Source organism: Macrotis lagotis, chromosome 7 (assembly GCF_037893015.1).
Source record: "Macrotis lagotis isolate mMagLag1 chromosome 7, bilby.v1.9.chrom.fasta, whole genome shotgun sequence".
Taxonomy (NCBI): Eukaryota; Metazoa; Chordata; class Mammalia; order Peramelemorphia; family Peramelidae; genus Macrotis; species Macrotis lagotis.
The window spans coordinates 192,361,805-192,385,598 of record NC_133664.1 but is presented as its reverse complement, the minus strand read 5'-3'; the positions used below and the strand labels follow the sequence as shown (position 1 = coordinate 192,385,598).

At 35.1% G+C, this 23,794-nt stretch overlaps 1 protein-coding gene across 17 annotated transcripts in view; it reads left to right on the top strand.

Annotated features, from left to right (window-relative positions):
* Nucleotides 1-23,794, top strand: part of PLEKHA5 (pleckstrin homology domain containing A5) — a 273,478-nt gene that overhangs the window by 3,997 nt on the left and 245,687 nt on the right. The window contains exon 4 of one of the 17 annotated variants that reach the window (XM_074194346.1): nt 18,832-20,018. The exons of the other annotated variants lie outside the window; for them this stretch is intronic. Within the exon in view, the coding sequence (XP_074050447.1) occupies nt 18,832-18,835 (4 nt within the window). The 3' untranslated portion in view covers nt 18,836-20,018. Of the gene's footprint in view, nt 1-18,831; nt 20,019-23,794 lie in introns of those variants that run through there. 17 annotated transcript variants of the gene reach the window in all.

Here is a 23,794-nt window from a genome sequence, read left to right as displayed (position 1 = left end):
ATGTACTTAGTAATTGTTGAGATGATTACAATACTTGAATTTTTTTTTTTTTAATTCAGGGCCAAATTTACTAGAGTGCCCTCCTCATTTTCAGACGATTCCTATAATCAGCAGGTCTCGTTGAGAATTTTGCAATAACTATGTAACTTTACCATGGTAGAGTTTCCTGAACTTGATTCTTTGTTGTTTTGCAACTTGGCCTATATGGAGAGCTTTTATTACTTTTAAATGTCTTTGAACTTTTCACAGCATAATTATGTAAAGATGTCAGATGGCATCTATTGTGTGAATTATTAAGAATGCTTGCTTTTGTTGGAGTGGGTGGGAATGGGATGAAAGATGAAAGACTCATAGAAACAGATTGATAAATTGATCCTACTCTGGAATTTTTTCCTCCTTTCACAAATTCAGGGAAATAGCATTATAAATGAATTCATGGTAGAGGAGATATACTATATCTCATTATTATTGACTCAGGAGGTAGGACTAATAAAGAGAGCATAGTTTCCATACTGTTTTCTAGTGCTGGTTTCAGTTAATGTTAAAATGAGTGTTGACATGGAAGGAATACCAAATTTCTTTTGTATATTGTTTTTCAGTGAAGGTCTTAATATGTCTACTAAAAGAATGTATTATTATTTTCTAGTTTAAGTGGTAGAAACCTCTGTATTTGAATTTTAAGGTCATAGTTTTGGTGCTGGAAGGAATCTCAAATGACATCTAGTTCATCTGTTTCGTTTTTTTTGAATGAGGAAACTGAGGACCAGGGATATGGTATAACTTGGTCACACAGGTAGTAATTGGCAAGGCTGAATTCAAACTTGAGTTCTCTGATTTTATATAGGAAGAAAAGAATAAAACAAGCATTTAAGAATTATGTGCCAGATGCTGTACAAATATTATCTCATTTGATCACAACTCTGGAAAATTATACTGTTGCACTATTATTATCTTCATTTTGCAGTTGAAAAAACTGAAGCAGGCTGATGTTTAAGTGACAGCTAATTCAGTGTGTGAGACTGGGGCTGAACTCAGGTTTATCTAGATGAATTTTTTTTTTGAGAGACAGTTAAGTGACTTGCCCAGGGTCACACAGCTAATAGATATCAGGTCTTGAGACTAGATTTGAACTCTGGTCCTCCTGGTTCCCTGGGAAAGATCTTAGCTTTAAAAGGCCAAGATCTCCCACTGTATCCAAGATCATCTCCAGTTGTCCTAATTCATATCTGGCCTCTGGACCCAGATGGTTCTGGAGGAGAAAGTGAGGCTGGGGACTTAGAACAGCACCCCTTCACTTAAATCCAACTCATGTGATTGTCATGGCATCACCTCCCAAATGTCTTGGTCCTCCTCTTGGACAGCAAAGGACTAACAAGTGTTCTATGCATTGCAGCACCCTATTGCCCCTACCTACCTGAAATTTCAAAGAATGGTAGTTATAGTAGAATTTTCAGCATATTATTTTAATGTTTGTAAACACTTAATTTTAAAATAGCTATGTGAAAAGACAATGCAATTAATACTGACAATGTAATTGAATAGATATATTTAGAAAATTGTAATATCTTAAGTTGACAATTTATTCTCTGAAGCCCTTTGAAGGGATGCATTTTGGTATAATGGAAAGAATTTTGGCCTGCTATGCTTGCTGTATTGCCATCGGCAAGTCATTTTTCCATTTTGAAGCTGTTTCTTCATCTGTAAAATGGTAATGATAATATCTGCAGTGTCAACTTCATATTATCTTTTTCTGAATTCAGATAAGACATTATGTGTTAGATGTTTTTGAAAGCTTAAAGTTTGAGTGGTCAGTTGTGTTTTGTTTTTTAAATTTCTGGACCATGTATCAAAAGTACAGAAACAATAGGCTGTTATTGGACAGAGTTAGAATTTACCTAACTAGGGCTAGTAAGAATGTGTTGCTGAAGTCTTGCAAATCTAATCAATGAGCTCCAAAATGAAAAGTTTCAACATAGATACTCACAAGTGAAAAAAAATCCAAAAGGAAACCAATAAGGTGATTGTGATTTTTGATACACAAGTATACATATGAATAACCCATAAGATAAACCAGAGACTACAGGAGGGAAGCACATTTAAGGACCTGCTACTTGGGGCAATTGAAAAACAAATAAAGAAAAGGCAGAGATTCTTCTAAAGGAGGAAAGATGCAAAAGATGTAAATGTGTATTGAAAGAAATGGGCTATTCACTCCTTTGTTGCCCTCCAAATCAGGAGAAATTTAGGAAAGCCCCAAGGTAATCAATCAGTGGGAGGGCCTGAATTTATAAGCTTATGGGAGGATATGACTAGAGTCATATACTAGATGGGCAGGCTGATTTGTAATCTTCATTGGTGGAGGGAATACCCATGTTGATGATTCATTGGAATATTGAAGAATTTTTCTCTGCCAAGGAGAATTTTGGTTCTGAAATGACAAAACAGCAGTGGCTAATGGAAAGCTGATATTCAGATTGAGAAGATAGTAAGAAAGCATAAGGTTGTCCTTGATAAATTCAGATCAACAGACCTCAATTATCTACATCAGAGGGTACTATAGGAAAACTGGTATATTTGTCTACCAAGTTTCTGTAACCGATCTTTGAAAAACAGAAAGGTCTGAGAAGATTGGAGAAGGATAAATGTCTAGGTTTTTTGCTTTTTTTTTTTAATAGGGGAGAAAATGGCATAAATCAAGTGTCTGAGACTGTATTTGAACTCTGGTACAATTTCTAAAATTTCTAAAGTTCTAGACTTCTTGACTTCATTCTTTTTTTGAGGGGGGGGGTTGCAAGACAATGAGATTAAATGACTTGCCCAAGGTCACATAGCTAGGCAATTATTAAATGTCTGAGTTCAGATTTGAACTCAGGTCCTCCTGACTCCAGGGCCTAACCACTGTGCCACCTAGCTGCCCATTTGGTAAACTTCTAGAATGTAGTTAGTGAACCTTAATAAAAAGAATTAGTGGGGGCAGCTAGGTGGCGCAGTGGATAAAGCACCGGCCCTGGAGTCAGGAGGACCTGGGTTCAAATTTGAACTCAGACATTTAATAATTGCCTAGCTGTGTGGCCTTGGGCAAGCCACTTAACTCCATTTGCCTTGCAAAAACCTTAAAAAAAAAAAAAGAATTAGTGATTCAGTGCGATTGAGCAAACCTTAAATTCCGTGCACAGTGACTAACAAAAGACAGCCTGACTTCATCCTAAATTTTTTTTTTGAAGGGGGAAACAAGATTATTAAATGGGTAGGTAAAGAACATAAGGATAAGCTTACATTTTGTAATGTTTTGTGAAATGCTTTCTATATGTTACTTCATTTGATACTCAAAGCAACTTTGTGAGGTTACTAACCCCATTTTACAAATAAAACTGAGGATCATTGATTAAATACTTTACCCAGGATACTTTTTCTGTGGTGCCATTTTGACTTGATGTGCTCCATCAGGGGTGTCCAACCTTTTCGCTCTTCTGGGCTAAAGTGTCCAGCAACCCCCTCAAGATTGCACACAAAATTCAATACCCATTCATGAAATTAATGCAATCCATACCATCAGTGATTATGATTACAAATGACTCTGAGTCCCACATACTTCAGGATGGACACACCTATTAGATGAAGTTTTCTCAAAAGGACCTGTGATTTCTTCAGTTGAGGAGTTCCCCCAGTAGTGCACATTGTAACCCTGTCATCCTGTCATTACTTGCCTGTCCTGTGTCCATTCTTTCAAAACTTCTCCACAGGGTGTCCATTCAAGTTGCTGGAAGTTTCTTCATTTTCTCTCATCATGATAACCCCCAGTAGAGCATTGGAGATAGACCCTGTCCACCATCCCTTTCTCTTGCCTTATGATGAGTCCATCTTCTCTCACACTATGTCTTGATGACATCTTATTCTTCAGAATTCCACCTTGGTTAAATGTTACAGGTTGTTCACAGACACCTTGCACCTGTATCTAGTTTACTTGGATTTTTTAGAAAAGAAATTGGGTTACTCTTGTGGCTAAGAAATGTGGACTGAAAAAGCAGTCATTAAAGGATTAATGTCAAGTTTTGAATGAGGTAATAATTGGGGATAATCTATAACATAAAGTTTTTAATTTTTAATAGTTTCACCAAAGAAAAAAGTAATTCTTAAAAAAAATTTATCTTAAAGATAAATGCTGAATACTTTGTGTCTTAGAGAATGAATAACTGTATGTAGTCTCCAAATCTGTTCATTCCACTTTGACTTAACTCTGCTGTTTAGATTCCATTTACATTCCCCTCACAATGGAGTGCCATTTATTTTTAATTTCTCTGATATTTCTTTTGAAGAGAAATTATTATTATGACAATTTTTATTAAAAGAGAGTTTTACAACTTGTGTCTAGCTTTTGTATAGCTTTAAATATTCTATATTCTGTGCTCCCTTCAGCAGCACATATACTAAATATTCTATATTCTTACTCTTGGTCATATGACTTGGCTTAAATTATAGAAGCTAACTTTCATGTTTTGAAATTAACAACGTATTTGGAAATACTGCTTACTTATGAAAAAGACTGCTTATTCATCCTTTAATTACTGGTCATTGACTTCATGATATTGTGATCCAATTTCCTTTTGTGTATTATGGCTTTTGACATAGTTAACTGAGTACCAAAAAAACTCAAAAGTATTCTCAGAAACTGTGTTGAATGCTAGCTGGTAGAATAAGTCAGCACTTTCTCAAACTATTTAGCAGAACATTAATATTGATGCTTTCTTTATTATAATGTTAAGATTTTATAAAATGATAATAGGATAGCATTTTGATTGTATATACAGTGTTCATCCCAATATGACTTCATTGAGATATAACTGAAATTTAATGTTTAGATTTGAAATTCCCTGTCACTAGTATTATGGGTTCTCCCCCCCCCCAAGGCAATTGGGGTTAAGTGACTTGCCCAGGGTCACACAATTGATAAGTGGGAAGTGTCTGAGGTCTCATTGGAACTCAGATCCAACTGACTCCAGGACTTGTGCTATCTAGTTACCCCTTCCAGTCATTTGTTTTAAAGATGATATAGTGATTTTGGAAAGATTAATATGCTGATACATGACTATTTGCATTTATACAGTGTTACTTGGAATACTGTCAGATCTGTTGCTTTATTAGGTATAATGAAATAATTAATCCTTGGCCTCAAGGAATTTACAGCCTAGCTGAGGAAGATAAAACATAAATATATTACCATATTTCCCCATGTATAAGATATTCCCATGTATAAGATGCACCTTAATTTGGGGGCCCGAAATTTGAAAAAAAATGTATTACATAAAGTTGTTGAACTTTAGTTACTGTTCATCATCAAATTCAAGGACCTTCTGCTCATAGCTTTTAGGTATCTTTTGGGCAACTCTGGTGCATGTCTAGTTCATTCTGTTTCATGAACCTGAGGCACCAATTGTGTCTTCCTTTGAAATCAGTGGCTTCTTTTCCATCAGCAATGACTGAACCATCTTTGTGGACACAGGAATCTCAATTGCCCTTTGCTCTTCAATCCATCTCTTCAATTTTCCCCCTCTAACTCAGGCCATTTGGCTGACCTACCTCTCCTGGCTTTCTTCTGCCCTGGTGTTTTCAGGAGGGTTTCTTCTTCCCCGATTGTTTTTTCAGTTGGAGGAGGACCAAACTGAGGTTCAGCAGCATGATTTCCATTCATTTTTTGCAAACTGGATCACTTTGAACTTGAATTTGGCACTGGTACAAAAATCTTTTCTGAAGCATTTCTGGGCAGAAGGTGGCAAAAAGTAACCTAATACACTGCTAACAAATGAAAAACAATGAGTGCAGACAACAAGCATGAAAAAGTGGGAAATGCAGGTAAAAAAATCTACAACCACTTTATAAGACACTCCCAGATTTTAGACCTCAATTTTTTTTTTTGAAAAGAGTGCATCTTATACATGGGGAAATATGGTAGCTACTTTGGATTTTTTTTAAAAAGGCATGTATAGAAGGATAGAAGACAGGGCTGGTGATAGACAATGAGTAGAAGATCATTAAAGGAATCCATAGTGAATATTGAAAAAGAAGTAGTCATAAAACTAACATGGTTTTATCTAAACAGGTGATACCATACTAACTTGATTTCCTTTTCTAAGTGTTGCTATATACTTGTGTGTGTGTGTGTGTGTGTGTGTGTGTGTGTGTAGCTATATATTATACTAGTATAGACACATATACTAGTATAATATATACTAGTATATTAGTATATACACATATATCTAATATAGTCAGAAAACTACTATAGATATAATTAGCTTAGAATTTGGAAATACATTTGATAAAGACTGATGCTACTGTTGGAGACAAGATAGGGAGCAGTGGTTTAGATGATTCATGTAATAGCATTGACTTTGATTGAGTGGTTATGCCTCAAGAATAGACATTATTGGTTTGACTTTAGTTTGGAAAGAGGTTTTTAATAATGTGCCAGTGATCTGTTTGGCCTCATGCTGTTTAACATTTTATCAGTGAGTTTCAGAAAGGTGTATCTGGATGGAAGGGCTGCTTTTCAGATTTGCATATATACTTGTGGGGAGGAATTAGTCAATTACATTAGATAAAGGATATTAAAAAGACCTTGACAGGTTAGTATATCAGGCCACTTCCAAAATTTTGATCATTTTAATAAAGATTTTTTAAAATTTTAATGAAGATGAACAAAATCTTAGGTTTGGGTTTTAAAAAAAAACAATATTATCAGCGAAATCTGAGGAAGATGTGCAAATGATTTGAGTATTTCAATGGATTTTAAGCTTATGAGTCAAAGAAACCTTCTGGCAAAAGAATTAATATCTGCTTAACAAAGTCAATTAACTCTTCAAAGAAGGAGTATTTGATAAGAGCTTACTATGTGCTAGGTATTGTGTTGAGCATTGAGAATACAAAGATAGGCCAAAAAAAATTGTCCTTGCCCTCAGGAACTAATATTCTAAAAGGGGACTACAGGTAAATAGCAACATGCAAGATCTATTACAGAGTAAAGAGAAGGTAACCTCAGAGGCAAGTGGAGTGGAGTGTATAGTCAAGTCTTAAAGGAAGCCAGTCTTAAAAGAATTCCAGTCATGAGGGCTAGCCATTGCATAAAAGTGGACTTAGTGACCATGAGGGACAACAAGTAATCCTGTGTAGCTGGATCATAGAGTACATTAAGAAAATCTCTTTGGGATCCAATTGGAGGGGGGGGGGGGCGGCTAGGTGAATACAGCACTGGCCTTGGAATCAGGAGTACCTGGGTTCAAATCCAACCTCAGACACTTAATAATTACCTAGCTGTGTGGCCTTGGGCAAGCCACTTAACCCCATTGGCTTGAAAAAAAAAAGATGGGATCCAATTGGAGGATGAATTGGAAGTAGGAAAATCTCAAGGCAGCGGGGATCAATTGGAAGGCAATTATTGATTTTCCTCTACTAAGTTGGTGACTAACTGGAAAAGAGATCCTAGTCTTACTTTTCTTTGGTCATACTGGGTATGTTTATTGTCTAGGACATTGACAAACTGGAGAGTTCTCAGAGGTAGTCCCCTTACCAAGATGGTGGAAGCCACACCCCAAGAATTATTTGAAGAATCTTGCAATGTTTAGTGTGGAAAAAACTTAGGAGGGGCATAATGTCTATTTTAAATTATTTCAAGAACTGTTATTAGTCAGGTAGTAGGAAGTAGAATTAGAAAACTTAAGCTTGGACTTTTTGCCCCCAGAATTTGGATCAATAATAGTTAGAAGTTGGGGGAAAGGTTGTAAATTTAGATTTGCACTAAGGAAAAACTTCCTAATAGAGATAACCAACAATGTAAATGGGCTATCTTTCCTTTCAGGAAAGAGTTGGGGAAATCACTTATCAAGGACTCCTTGGTCAGATGCAGATTGAATTAGTTCTTTCCTCTCTGAAGAGTCTCCCAAGTCTTGTGTTCTTTGACTCTGAAAGATAGTGTTCTTTATTTTTGTAACTCCATAAGTGGCAAATAGTACTTTCCATGTAATAGTAGCTAGCTAGCATTTACTTAGATCTTCAAGGTTTGCAAAATGCTTTACTTATTTGATCTTCTGGAGTTAAGTGCTATTATTAATCGAATTTTATGGATGAGAAAACAATCTGAGAGAGGTAAAATGACTTGCCCTAAGTCACTTGGTGTTTGAGGACACATTTGAACTTAGGATTTTCAGTTAGCTGTGCCACAGAACTGCTGCAAAACTTCATGACTCCTTAAAGGCACTCAATATACATTGAATTTAGCTACAACTATATTAACAATATTAGAGAAAATGCTCATAGATATTTAAAATGCTTTCTTTGCAGTTTTAGAAAAAGGCAGCTCTGGTGAAAATTAAAGTTTTACTCTTTTTTTATTCTTATTCTTTTAATTTTATTTAAGGCAGTGGGGTTAATTGACTTGCCCAAGGTCACGCAACTAGGCAATTATTAAGTATCTGAGGTCAGATTTGAACTTGGGCCCTCCACATTTTCTTAGTTCTGAAGTCAGTGTTAGGGATAATAATTTTCCTCTAATTTAATATAAAGTATCTTTCATTTTATGTTAATATTTTATATTCAGTTAATGGGAGAAAAATGAAGCTAAAATACACCAATATTATAGAAAGTATAAGTAAGTTTATTTGTAGTATTATAAAATGCAACAAAATATTCATTTGTTAGATGAAAATATATTTAAAAAAACTTTTTTTTTAGGTTTTTGCAAGGCAGTGGGGTTCAATGGATTGCCCAAGGCCACACTGCTAGGTAATTAAGTGTCTTAGGCTAGATTTGAACTCCTGACTCCAGGGCCAGTGCTCTATCCACTGCACCACCTAGCCTACCCAAAAATACATATTTTAAACTTTGTATAGTGATTTTTTTCAATAATGGAATTTTAAAGAATGAATAGTTTTATCTAAATTTAGACTTTCTAGAGTTGAGTTAATAACAAGATGATAATTTTCATTCTTAGGAGTTTAAGAAAGATGACATATACTTTTAAGACTATTAATAATAAGATTTTATTGAATAGAAATTTAAAAATCTCCTCCATAAAATGTTTTGTCTTAATCAGCTCTTACTGATCAGTCTGGAATGCCTGAGATGTCAGTTGTAGGAGTTCTGTCTTTAGGGGATCTAGAATTTTATTTAAAGCAAGTTTCACTAAGTCAGGGGGTAGGTGATCTTTCTTGATTCCTGCTTGCTATCAATGCTGCAGTTGAGTAAAAGTGGAGATATAGTTTAGAGAATATGAATAAAAGTAGACAAAATAAGAAGGTTGAAATATTGACAATGGGGAGTGGTAGAGTACTGCTAAAATTTAAAATAAAAAGATTCTAGCAATATTTGTTGTTCGTTGGAAGATATTTTGTCACAGATCAGAAGACTTCTCTAGTCACATATTAAACAATTGAGGTGTGTCTCTGTTATATATCGGAAGTTCTAGCTCAATTCAAGAGGGGGCACAGACAAACTTGCCTAACTAGTCACACAGGATTTTCTATACCTTTGATTTTGAGATTAAAGAAATACTGCTTTAATTTTAGATTGTTCTGAGATGTCAAATTCTAGATTAATGAAGCTCTATGTCAGATTAATGAAAGTTTTCTGCCTAGCTAGGCAAGGCTCCCCGCCAATTATTTCAACAACAATAAATATTTATTATAAGTACATTTTTACTCTGTATAATCATGGTATTGTGCTCTGAGACCAAAGCCCCCCCCCCCCGAAAAAGCACAGAAGCCTGCCCCCAAATGTACACAGAAGAATCCAAGGTAACCTGAGGAAGGGAAGAGGGCATCAGATAAATTGGGGAATTGGAAAAGGTTTTATGGAGTAGTTGTTACCTCTTTAGCTTTCAAGAAAGATTAGATTTCTGAGAGGTTGAAATGGGCAGGGCAATGTGTTCTAGGCAAAGGGGACTGCTTGAGTATATTCATGGAGGTGAAAGCTCCCCTGTTGTGGATATGCAGCCAAAAAGGAATCAGTCTCTCTAACCTCAAGGAGCTTAGATTCATAAATAAGAAACAAAATAAATGCAAGAAAAACAATGACAATGGGTGGGGTTAGAGCAGTCCTGGGAATGAGAAAGATTTCAAATGCTAAATGAACATGTACTTGATTCTGGAGGCAGTAGTCCCCCTATTGGAGTTTATTGAAGAGGTGAGTGACACAGGCTTTCCTGGTAAGAACCATCACTTTGGCTGTGTTGGGAGGAGAAAATTTGAGACCTGAAGATCAATTAGGAAGCTCTGGTAATGGTAGGAGTGAGGCAGTCTGAAGATGGGCATGGGAAAATGTAAGCTGAAATGACAAGACCTGAAGCTGACTAAATCTGAGAGGAAAGGCCAGTGAGGAGTCTCTTTGTTGGTGAGGTTCCTGAGGTGAGGGAGAGTTCAAGGAAAGTTGAACTGCTTTTAAATGCCACCTTTTCCCCCTGCTTTCTAACACTATTTATACAGACTTGTCAGAGATCTTCACACTTCAACCTGTGTCTTTTCTGACTATTCACTTCAAATATTTCCTTTACCAAAATCTATTTGCCCACTCCTGCCTTTGTTGGCTTAGTTGCCCCTTCAAAATAACTAGTCCAGGGGGCATCTCATTGTTCACTGTCTTGTAACTTCTAATTAAGCTCTTACTACTTTTTTTAAGGAATTTCTATTGATCTTTTTTTTTTACATCACCAAAGTTTCCCAGGATTGCTTTCCTTTACCCCCTTGTAACTTAGATTGTTTTTTAGTAAGTACCATGTCTCTCCAGGATAACTTTTGATGTTACCAACCATTCTGATCAATTTAAAACTTGCAAGTGTTTCTCATTTCCTGATGAATAAAATTCTAGCTCATAAACCCTCCACCTTTCTAGTCTTATTTCACTCTCCTTCCCTCTTTGATTGTTGTTTGGTCCTCTTAGTCCTATCAGAATCTTCAAGAGTCCTCATGCAGGCCATGAGTTTACTGGTTCCCTTTCTGGATTTTGCCTGCTATGAATTTCTGGTTGTCCCTTTTCTGTTCTTCTTGCTCTCTATATCTTACTGGATGAATGAATATATATATATGAAAAAGTTTACAAAACTCCAAGCAGTACCGTTCCTCCCCTCCCCCCAGCTATTATTAGTGCACTCCATCCCTTGCTGAGATTCTATCATTTATATATTTGTATATTTTAAGTCTTGTACTAAAATTCCAAATCCATTCTAAGATCCAGTTACAAGCAACTAGCAGAAATTCTTGCCTTTACTCTTCAGCAGAGATTAAAAAAAACCACTATCTCTAACGTCTTTGGTTTCGAATGTAAAACTTTCTCATTTTTAGCAGCAAAGTTCTTTAGATTTTTTTTTCTGGCAGATTCCTTCATTCTTTCCTTCTGCTCCCTGAGAATGGATAGCGGGCTTTACTCTTCCTATGTACTTAATTGTTTTTTTCTCTTGTATTATAGTTGCCTCATCCTGCAATACTAAACTGTGAGCTCCTATAGGGAAAGGATTACAGCTTCTGCTTCCCCTCTTCCCCTTCTTTGAAAATCCATTGTAAACACAAACCTTGGGAGTCCTAGTCTTTTAATGTTATGTTGTATTAACATACTTTTATATAAATGATTAATATTATGTGCCACTGAGGCACAGAAAGGGAAAGGCTCCTCTTCCCAAGGATAGAAAACATTTGCTTCTTCGGAAGATAACTTTCTTTGAAAAGTAATGAGTAATCTCTTAATTATCTTGTCTTTTTATAGCTGTTACTGCCTCCTGACAGTAATATTATGCAGACCTCTCTTTGGAACTCGGTGCTTAATTGACTTTTGGGTCACAAGGGTTAGAAAGGAGGCTTTTTTGGATGATTTTCACATTCAGACTCCTCCCACTCCCCTTTCTGGGATTAGAATGAATCAGCAATTGAATTCCTATTTAGTTACTAAAACTGGAGTTTTCACTTGGCCTTATTACTTAGTGTAAGCATTTCAATTTAGTAGGTGGCTTTATTTTCACCACATCAGGTAATGTGAAAGTCATTTATGAAGGAAATCACATTTTTAGATGGAGTACAAAAATATCCTATAATGTCTTGAGTGAGTTTTTCAAGTTCAAAAACAGGTTACTTGCTCTGTCCTTGCCATTCTACTGGTGCTTGTGCCCCCTCCATTCTCAGAGACTTTTGGTGGAGCAGTGTATAAAGCACTGGACCTAGTACCTGGAAGGACCTGAGTTCCAATGCCACCTCAAACAGTAGCTATGTGAGCTTGGGCAAATGATTTAATCTCTGTTTGCCTCAGTTACTTCACAGGGTTGTTCTGAGGATCATTTAGAGTGGAAAAAAATATAAATTCCCATTCTCCTCCCTTAGTAAACATATCCTCTATATAATTGTGAAAAAATGATAAATGCCATTGTGTATTATGAATGTGATTCTTTGTTGAATGTGAGGGAATTTTTTTTTAAAAAGCTCTAAATTTAGAAAGAAAATTTAGATTAAGCGGTTAAAACTAATCAAAATGCTAAAAATTAAGAGTTTCAAAAAATTTCTGAACATTCATTTGGGAAGAAATGATTAGTTTTATTTATAATTTTGTAATGCTTTTGTTAATTGCCTAAAGATTCTAGACTGTAATATACCTGCTATCCAAATGTATAGATTCAGTGGCTAAAATGATATATGTTTTACTTTTTTTTGTTTACTCTAGTACTATTTTATTATCTCTTTTCAGTTGCTGCATACTGATTAAGTGACTTGCCTCCCAGGATCTTAAGGGAATGAGACTGAATTTGAATTTATTTCTTCCTGACTCCAGGCCCATCTTAAATATTTTTTAAAATTATCATTTCTGAGGCAGCTAGATGGCACAGTCAATAGAGCACCAGCCCTGGAGTCGGGAGAACCTGAGTTCAAATTTGGCCTCAGACACTTAATAATTACCTAAGTTGTGAGACCTTGGGCAAGTCATTTAACCCCATTGCCTTGCAAAAATGAAAAAAAAAATTAAATAAAAATAATAAAATAATCATTCCCATGGGGAAAGCCAAAGATAAAAAAAAATGTGTATATATGAAATTGAATCTTATAGAGCAATGAATAGTATTAGCCTAATCACAGTCTTGAGTTCAGATCCTGACTTCTCAATTCAATTTCCTCACCTGTAAAATGGAAGTAAATAATAAGGATCTGCTTCACAGGGTTTTGAGTATCAAATGAGATCACTTATGTAAAATGTTTTGCAAATTTTAAAGTGTATTATAGATGATCAATGAGAGCTATTTGCTATTCCATATTGCTTTGTAAAAATTATAAAATAAATTTAACATGCTACTTTGAAAGCTGTCCTGTGCTTCCTATGCTTGCCTGTGCTTTCTTCTGACTTTTTGTTCTCTTGTGCATTTAAAAACTGCTGCAATGATTGTTTCTTATTCATCATATCACTTTTGACTTCAGCTATCTCCTCCAACTCCATTATGAACAAACAAAACCCTTGCAACAAATAAACATAGTCAAAGCACAACAAACCCTCAATAGTGGCAGTGTCTGAAAATAATATGTCTCTTTCTTCACCTTTAGTTTATCACCTTTGACAGGAAGAGAATAATTTACACCATCCTAAATCTTCTAGAGATGTAGTTACTTATTTCATAACAGTTCATGGATCTTTCAAAAGATGCTTTTCTTTACAGTTTGTTTGCCCTGATCTGCTTAGCATCAATTCATACAGTTTTTTGTAGGATTAAAGCATTGGTGTTCTGAAGAGATACTTATTTCTTCTCTCCCTTCCCCCCATTAAAATTTTCATCCATCCTTGTCAGGTCCCCCTTGCTCTTCTGTTTGTAATATAGAGATCTTACTTGACTATGATCTTTAAGTAAGAAATGCTTGTAATCCTCTATTGCATTAAATCTCTTTTTTTTTCCTTTTGTAAGATTATACTGTTTGCTTGGTACACTTTTCTTGGCTGTGAGGCATTATTGAACTTTGGCTTCTAACATTTAGATTTTAGTATCTTTCATAGGGTTGAAGCTGCTAGGTTTTATATGGTACTAACCATGGTTCCTTTGTATCTTCATGACTTCTTTTTTTTTTTTTTTGGATGCTCAAAATATTTTTTTCTTTGATATGAAAACTATATTGGGCTGTGGGATTTCTGTGACTTTACCTTTTGGGGTTTCTTTCAGGATGTGACTGGATTTTTCCTATTTTCACATAATAGATTTGGGCATTTCTTAATTTTTGACTTCTTGAACAATACTCAGTTTTTTTCATATTTTGGTTTTGGAAGTCTAATTATTAGTTTATGTCTCCTTGACCTACTTTTAAGCTCTGTTGAGTTAAGATTTTTCTTAAGTAATTTCAGTTTTTTAATTTTGTTTCAACATTTTGTTTCAAGGTATTACTGATTTTTATTTGACCTATTTCAATTTTCTCCCAGTTTTTTTCCTCCAGTACTTTTATTTCATTTTATAAATTTCTTCCAGCTTTTATGTAATCTTTGTGGAAAAATCCAGTTTTTCTTTGAGTATATTCTTGTGGTTGTTGGGTAATTATGCTTTCCAACAGTCTACTTTTAAATATTTTTTTTCCAACTTGTTTCCCATTCCCTTCCTACCTTTACTGCTGCCCCTACCTGACCCCCCCCAAAAAAATGTTTAGAATTCCATAATTTCACTCATTCTCTTTGTGTTCTACCAACTTTTTAAAAATAAATAAGAGTTTATAACAAAAAATCTCAGGAGTAGAGGAGGCAGGCATACTTCATTCATTGCTGTTTCTGCTACTCTGGATTCAGTGACAAAGCTTAAATTCTCCCATCATTCTAGTTCCTCTCATTGCCCTTACAATTTAAATAAAATATAGCTATTTTACAATGAGATGTTTCAATATAAACTGTCTTAGATGAGATCCATAATTGGATTCTGCTCTATAGAGGACAAAATTAGTGAAACTTAAGTGATTTTTAAGACAAAATGAAAACTAGGCTATAACATTAAAATGAAAGGTAACACCCCTCATTGCTACTATCATTAATATATCCTTGTTGAAGCATATTAATGCTGTATAAGTATAACATTTCATAGGCTAAAGGTTTTTGTTCTGTTAATGTAAATAAAAAACACCAAAAAATTATTTCAATAATCCAAGTGTCTTCTGAATATTATTGAACTATTTGTCATTAATCAACTTTTGAACTTTTTTTCTAATATGCTCAGGAATTTTTTTCTATTTATAAGCATGATTTGGGTACTCTAAATTATCACCCTTTTAGAGAGCACATATTTAGGGTCTAAATAAAAATTTTGATGAACTTAGCATAGTACAAAAATTATAGATAACTCTCTTCTTAAGATTTAAAAGAAAACTTAGAACATTACTCCCCTACTAAAAAGCAGGATTTTCAATCGAGTTATTAGCATATGTTTGAAAAGCTGACATTCGGTAATGTGATATGTAGATAATACTTGTTTGTAGATTTCTTGAAAGAGGTTATCCGAATCCTGAAAAATATTGACCTTGAAAAAAATGGATTCTTACTACATAAATTCTCTGTACAGAGAATCAAGATGTTGGAATAGAAAGAGTACACAGATTGGAACCCATGAACATGAATTCAGACTTTGCCTATGTGTATGATCATGAGCCAGTCACTTCCATCTTCTCTTTAAAGTTTGTTTGAGGGTAGTGCTTGCAAACTTTAAAGAACTATATAAATACAGATTTGATGTAAATACTACCTTTTAGTGACCTAATTTCAAATCTGGCCTCTATGTGATTCTGGGCAAATCATTTAGTCTGTCTCCCTCAGTTTCCTCAATTGTAAAATAAGAATAATTATAGCATCCACCTAAAAGGATTGTTATGAGGATCAGATGAGATAATAGTGCCTATATAAATGTTTTTTCCTTACCTACCTTAAATTATACCATCCAATCATGCCAGTGTTAAAAGATCCCAAAGTAATTTTAAATTTGGAAATACCCTCCCATCACAAAGAATTTGTGTGTATGTGTGTTTTATTATATAAATACATCTATTTATATTTATATTTATATATATATATATCCCCCAGTTGACACTTTCTCTTGAAAAAATTAATTTTTTCTTTCTTTAAAATATTTAGAAATTTCTTTCAGCTTCAGACTTCTTGAAAAATGAATTTGTTAAGTTATCTAGAGAAAAACTGAATGCACAATACAATATTATAGATCTGTAATTGGAAAGGATCTTGGATACTATATAGTCCGGCTCCTTAAATTTTTAGATGAAGAACCTGAGTCCCAGGGACATTAAATTAACTTGTATGAGGTCACATAGGTAATAATTAGTAGATCAGGATTGGAACCCAGATCTTACATATAACTCACCCTCATTATTTTCCCCTCAGCTATTCTTCTTTGGGCAATTTCTAGATAATAAAGAATGAAATTTATTCTGAAGCAGAAATCTGGAGTGCCATTCATTTTAATTTTTGAAAGAATTATTTACCCGAAAAAAGAATATCATATCTTCATTTCCTCAAATATTTATAAATAATTATTACATATAATTTATATATTTTATATTTTATAAATTATAAATTATATACATATACATATGACATGAACTTTATCAAAATTACTACATACCATTTACTGTGCTAAGGAGATACCAAGGCAACAAAGATGAAATAAGACAATTCCTGTATCCAAGGAGTTTATAGTCTAATAGGGAGACATTTGACAAATATACATATGTTTATAACATAACTTATAATGTAATGATAACATGTAACTGATTAGAATATGTTAATAGATGTTATAATAGCTCATTTATAGACTGTCAGCTTTATAAAACATTTCTTCACAACCCAGGAAAGTAAATAGCACTTTCTTTGATCTTTGGATATGAGGATTTCTTTCAGCAATAAGATCATAACCCATCCATGTTTGCTGATTCTGTGTGCTCGTTGAAGTTCTTGTACTCCCATAAATCTAAGCTTTTTATGGTAGGAGGTATCCACTCAATGTACTAGTGACCTTCCCACTAGCTTTTTTTATATTGTTTCATTACCAGTGGAGCATACAGTCTGTCAAATCACTTGCCCCTTGCTCTTGCCACATGACTGAGCCACCATTTTCAGTCATATTTATTTTCTTTAACTTAATTTTTACTGTAATCCTAACGATCATCGACAAACATGAACATTTCAGTATTTAAAAAACAAAAGAGAATTGTAGGTGAAACCATGAACTTATAGCTTGTTGGGGGTTTTTTTTGTTTTTTTTTTTTTTAGTTTTTGCAAGTCAGTGGGGTTAAGTGGCTTGCCCAAGGCCACACAGCTAAGTAAAGCTTGTTTTTTAAGTATATTAAATCTAACATAACAAAATCACCTTGATGCTTTCTTTTGTATCTTGTATCCACTAGTTCTCCTGACTGCCCACCCTCACACTACCTTGTTATAAATAAGCAGAATCAAATAAAACGTTATCTGTGTCTGAAAATATGATTTTGTCCCTTGAGCCCATCATCTCTTTCAAAAAGTGGGTGGCACAGTTCATCATTTGTTCTTGAAGTCATGATTGGTCACTGCATTGATCAACGCTACATTATTATATAAGTTCTCTTCACTTGCATGATTCATACAAGTCTTTGCAGTTTTTTTCTAAATCTATTGTATTTGCCATTTCTTATAGTTCAGTAGTATTTCATTATTATGTTGTGCTACTATTTCAAGTGCTGCTATAAACATAGCTCCTCTCCTATGTCTTTTCTTTTGGAGAGTGGACTGAAGGTTGTACTTCTAGTAATGGGATCAGGTCAAAGGTGTGCAACTTGGTGTCTTAGGTATAGTTTGAAATAGCTTTCCAGAATTATTGAGGTACTTTATACTTTCATTCCAAGAATTGCATTTTTATCTTTACTAATCTAATGGTTGTAAGGTTCAATCTCAGAGTTATTTTCATTTGAACTTTCCTTATTAGTGATTTGGAATATAATTTATAAGGTTTTTTGGATAGTTTGGATTTCTTCACTTGAGAAATGCCTATTGATATCTCTTAACTGCTTATATATTGGGGAGTAGCTCTTACATAGTTGTATCACTTCTCTTTATATATATATATATATATATATATATATATATATATATATATATATGATATTAGATATTAGATATTATATCTGTCAGGGAAAATTTTCTAACTTAAGCTTTTTACCCACAAAGTATAAATGTTGGTCTAAATCTAGTTTCTGCCAGACTGTATTAAAGTTTTCCTGGCAGTTTTTCTTGGATATTGATTGATGTCTTTGTTATTGAGTACTCTGTAAGTAAGTTCACTTGTTTATTTCTTGTTTACATAATCTCTTTTATGGATCAATTTTTCTGTTTCTTATGCAGTTCCAGTTAGCTTTTGAATACTGATTTATGATTTAATTTGACATTTAGTACTGCTAGTCTTTTATTCCTACTACTCTTCTCCCATCATTCCTCCCTCCCTCATTACTTCCTTTTGTAATATTAACCATTTCTTTCATTGAATTTTGTAATTATTTTACTAGTCCTATAATGTCACACTTTGGTGGTTCAGCATAGCACTAAATTTGTAAATTGAGGTAATCTTTTGTTATATTGACATAGCTCCAATAATATATCTCTAATCATTTTTTCTTTATTTTACAGTTGTATTCATAACTGAGTGTGTCATAAAATGTCCAGCTATATTATGTGTTTTATAATCATTTTGAATGAAATTTCTTTTTCTGTCTTTTGTTGGATTTTGTTGGCATCATATAGAAAAGCTAATATTCTTTGATTTTTTTTTTGTATCCTGTTAATTCACTGAAGTTAGTAATTATTTCAATGTTTTAGTTGAATCTCTAGGGTTCCCTAAACACAACATCATCATCTGCAGATACCTAGTTCTTCAAAGAGTGTTTTACAGCCTGTTCACACTCACCAGGCATTTCTCGCTTGTCTTTTGGGTGAGCTTCAACTTTTAATTCTTTGAAGACTGTGGAATTCCATACTAATGTTTGTATAATGAGAAGACTGAATTGATTAAAAAAGTGAAGCAGAAACAAGAAAACTATATATGATGACTGAGATAATGTAAGTAAAAAAAATCAGCATCAAAAAAATATGAGACTGAATGCTATTAAATTTTAATGATCAAGCTTGGCCCCTTAGAAGACATGCAATCACAAACTTTTATTATTTTGCAGAGATGGAGGTCTGTGGGTATGTAATGTTGCATGTCTGTGTGTGGGTGTGTGTTTGGATTTAATCAGTGATCTTGCTGATCTTTTCTCCTTCTGTTTAAAAGTTTTTGTTATAAAGAGTGTGCTTCTTTGGGGAGAGAAGAGGGATGGACTATATTGGGAAATGAAGATGACAAAAATAAAATATAAATAAAGACGGAGGTGACTTTTTTTTTTCCAAAATAAAACTTGGAGTCACTAAGAGCACTATATAATTTCCTTAAAGCAGAATAGATCCTTTCTATTCAGTTCAAAGCCCAGCTCATTGTTTATATGTAATGTTTTCCAAAATATACATTCTCATGGATTATCTTGATCTTGTTGGATTGTGTTTATATAATACCAGAGCCAGATGGTATTGACCCAAAATGCAAGTTTAGGATCTGATGAAACTGAATTAGTGAAGTAGATTTGAAAAAAAAAAAAACAAATAACTCTTACTATGTAGGAACAGACTATGAAAGAGTATGCATTGACAAACACAATTTTTTCAAGTCTCTACTCATTGGGACATACCTAGGACAATGAAAAGCATTATTTCCCTACTGATATTGATTCATATGAGATTTTTTAAATGGCCTATCCCCCTTTCCAGGTCTCTCTCTTTGAATTGCTAATTCCTCACAGCCTAGTTAACCCAATGTATCCAATCCTTGTAATCAGGGTGCTACAGTGGATAGAGCACCAGCCCTGGAGTCAAAAGGATCTGAGTTCAAATTTGACCTCAGACACTTAATAATTGCTAGCTGTGTGATCTTGGGCAAGTAACTTGACCCCATTGCCTTGTTACCCCCCCCCCCCAAAAAAAGAATCCTTTTAGTCTCATTTCTGGTGTGACTATAAGACTGGACTGTATTTTTATTTTTTAATTAAAGATTTTATTTGAGTTTTACAATTTTCCCCTAATCTTACTTCCCTCCCCCCACCCCCCACAGAAGGCAATTTATCAGTCTTTACGTTGTTTCCATGGTATATATTGATCCAAATTGAATGTCATAAGAGAGAAATCATACCCCTAAGGAAGAAACATAAAGTATAAGAGATAGGCAAGATCAGACAATAAGATATCAGGTTTTTTTTCTAAATTTAAGGTAATAGTCCTTGGTCTTTGTTCAAACTCTACAGTTCTTTCTCTGGATACAGATGGTATTCTCCATCGCAGACAGCCCCAAATTGTCCCTGATTGTTGCACTGATGGAATGAGCGCGAGTCCTTCAAGGTTGATCATCACTCCCATGTTGCTGTTAGGGTATACAGTGTTTTTCTGGTTCTGCTCATCTCACTCAGCATCAGTTCATGCAAATCCCTCCAGGCTTCCCTGAATTCCCATCCCTCCTGGTTTCTAAAGAACAATAGTGTTCCATGACATATATATACACCACAGTTTGCTAAGCCATTCCCCAATTGAAGGACATTTACTTGATTTCCAATTTTTTGCCACCACAAACAAGACTGCTATGAATATTTTTGTACAAGTGATGTTTTTACCCTTTTTCATGATCTCTTCAGGTATAGACCCAGTAGTGGTAATGCTGGATCAAAGAGTATGCACATTTTTATTGCCCTTTGGGCATACGGACTGTATTTTTAAATAGAAAAGGAATGATCCAGATTTCAGTTACAGGAACTAACAAAATAAAATATCCAATGGGGAAACCCAAGAGCTATATTCTAAACAAGAAAATCCTGTTAACACAGCCAAAATCACAACCAGCACTTTGATGATGTCTCCAAGAGAAGAATTTAGGCAGAAGGTTTTAATAAAGCTGATGGCTAGTTGAAGTAGATTATAAAATTAGAATATTATTTACATAGTACTTGAAAGTTTATATGCTGCTTTGCATGTACCATCTCTGTTATTCTCACAGAAGCTGGTCCAGCATATTTGACTGTCATTTCTATTTTCAAAGCCAGTGAAATGAGGCTGAGAGAACTTACATGATTTGTTTATTAACTGTATCCTAAATAGGATTTGAACTCAAGTCTTCCTGACTTTAGTGTTCCATTTACATTGGATAGCACCCAGTAGATATCAACTAGAAATAGAGTTTCAGAAACAGGACCTGAAGGACATTTTTACTCCAGTACATCTGCAAATTTATATCCAGAAGCATAAACTAAGATTTTGTAATTACCTTGCTTGCAAAGTAAGATATCTCCTTGTCCCTTGCCTCCCTTCCTCTTTCCCCAGGAACTTGGCTACCATCTTTTCCTCACAGGTAGAGTGAAATCACTTTGTTTCTGGGAATGTAATGATTCTCAAGTTCCTCTGGGAGTCCTTTGAGCTAGCCCCTGATCTTTTCTCTCGCATGTAGAAAGATCAATTTCCTTATTTCTCAGCCAGCCTCTTCCCCATCCAACATGTTCACAGCTATTGTACTTCTCCTATATAGTTGACCTGTTGCCCTTCCACCTCACAAACCACTGGGGGGCGGGCAAGGTAAATAGGAAATTTAGGGGAACTCTTCTGCATCTGGTGCTTTCAAAAATAAGCTTTATGACTTGAAACAAACCTGATTTAGGGATAAAAAAAAGTTTATATTGAGCATTAGTAGACTGTTCCCATTACCTTTTATCCCTTCATCTCTAAAACAGGTCTCAAACAAGTGAATAGAGAACTCTCCTTCAATGAACTGGCAGTGATATCACCTCCCCTAAGCAATCAGTCCATTTGGCAAAGTAATTAAAACATTCAGTGTAAACTGCTGCCTAAGGGGCATAAGCCCAATGAAAGTGCCAAATGATCTTGATCAAAAGAAATGAAGGTGGATTAAACAAAGAAGTAGTGATTTTTACATGACCCACCTGAATGCCCAGTTCTACCACTGATCCTACCCCTGCACATAGCATTGTTGATCAATGAGCTGTTGAGCCTCCAGGCTCCAAACTACTCATTAAGGCCCATAGTAACAGCCCAAGAATGTCTGCAAATGATGACTTGCCCCTTCCCTCTCCTTTTCCTGTATATGCTAGCTAGCTTCATAAGCCATATAAGTAGCCTGAAGCTCAGCAGAAGAGGACAAGGGTTCTGAACTTTTTTCATGTCATAAACTCCTTTGGCAATCTAGGGTAAACCCCATCTCAGAATAACTTTTAAAATGCATTTAATGAAATACATAGGATTACAAAGAAAGCCAATTTAAAATACCATTATTGAATAGATTAGCAGACCTGATGATAAGAACCCCTGCACTAGAAGGACTATCTGGGCTTCCACCCAGTCCTTCAGGGACTTATTAGAAACTGAGCTGAGCTACTTGGAGACCAGTGTTTAACATAAGTCTGTAATGAGCATAACCAGGTATGAGGGCAAGTGTCCCAGTCCTTGCAGGGAAGTGTTGAAGTGGTCAGAACTGAAAGGGACAGGAGAAGGGACAACCTCAGGGAATTCAGTAACTTATCCAAGGAAGGTTTTGGTATTGATAGACCTGTGTGGGACACATTCCTGGCTCCTGTCCCCACCATTAAAATTCATTACCACTCAAGAATGCCTCTGGGGAGGTGGCACTGCATATTGCTAGCAATGTGGGATGGTTTTTGGCAAATTAAGTGGCTTCCTATGAATTTTCCTTACTCTATTAGGTCTGATTAAACAACACCATCTCCAAATTTCCTCCTGCCAGACCCAACAAACCCATTCCTACTATACTTTGAAGCTGATTTACCACTTGAAATATATTATCAATTGTCATTTTAATTTAATTGAGATGGTGCCCCTTGTGGTGACTCCCTTAACATCCCTCACCTCCAGGAAGATTGTTTCTAATCTGAGTGATACCCTCAGTGATTATGGTCACTTGACTTCCTTTGTCCAACTAGCCCTTCAAGGTCTGAGCACCTTCTTCTTTCTGCCCCAAAATCTGCTACTCAGGCGTGGGTCTTTGCTGTACTGTTTTGGGTTTTTTGTTTTGTTTTTGCAAGGCAGTGGGGTTCAGTAACTTGCCCAAGGTCACAAAACTAGGTAATTATTAAGTGTCTGAGTTCAGGTCCTCCTGACTCCAGGGCCTGTTCTCTATCCACTTTGCCACCTACCTGCCCCCTCAGTACTGTTTGGCAAAAAATTAGATGAATATGGACATCTTAACATCATCTTGATGGTCCTTAAAATTCATGAAATTGTGGGTGGCTAGGTGGCGCAGTGGATAAAGCACCGGCCCTGGAGTCAGGAGTACCTGGATTCAAATCCAGTCTCAGACACTTAATAATTACCTAGCTGTGTGGCCTTGGGCAAGCCACTTAACCCCATTTGCCTTGCAAAAAAAAAACAACCTAAAAAAAAATTCATGAAATCATTTCATGGGAAGTGGAGGAAGAACTATTTTAAATATTCACAAACCAAGGTGCTAAAGGACTGGTCCACAATCTCCTTATCACCTGTGTTTTAAGATCCATACTAGACAAACTTCCTGACTCTTCAAGACCTCTGAGGTGTACTTTATTTTAACCTGGCCACTCCAGGTTCAGTCAATCAATTGTCATGTTATTAACATAGTATATAGCAGCTTTTGTTACTCAGCACTAAGGGAGTGAGAGGGGGAGGGATACATAAAAAAGGCAAAAGACAGTCCTGGACT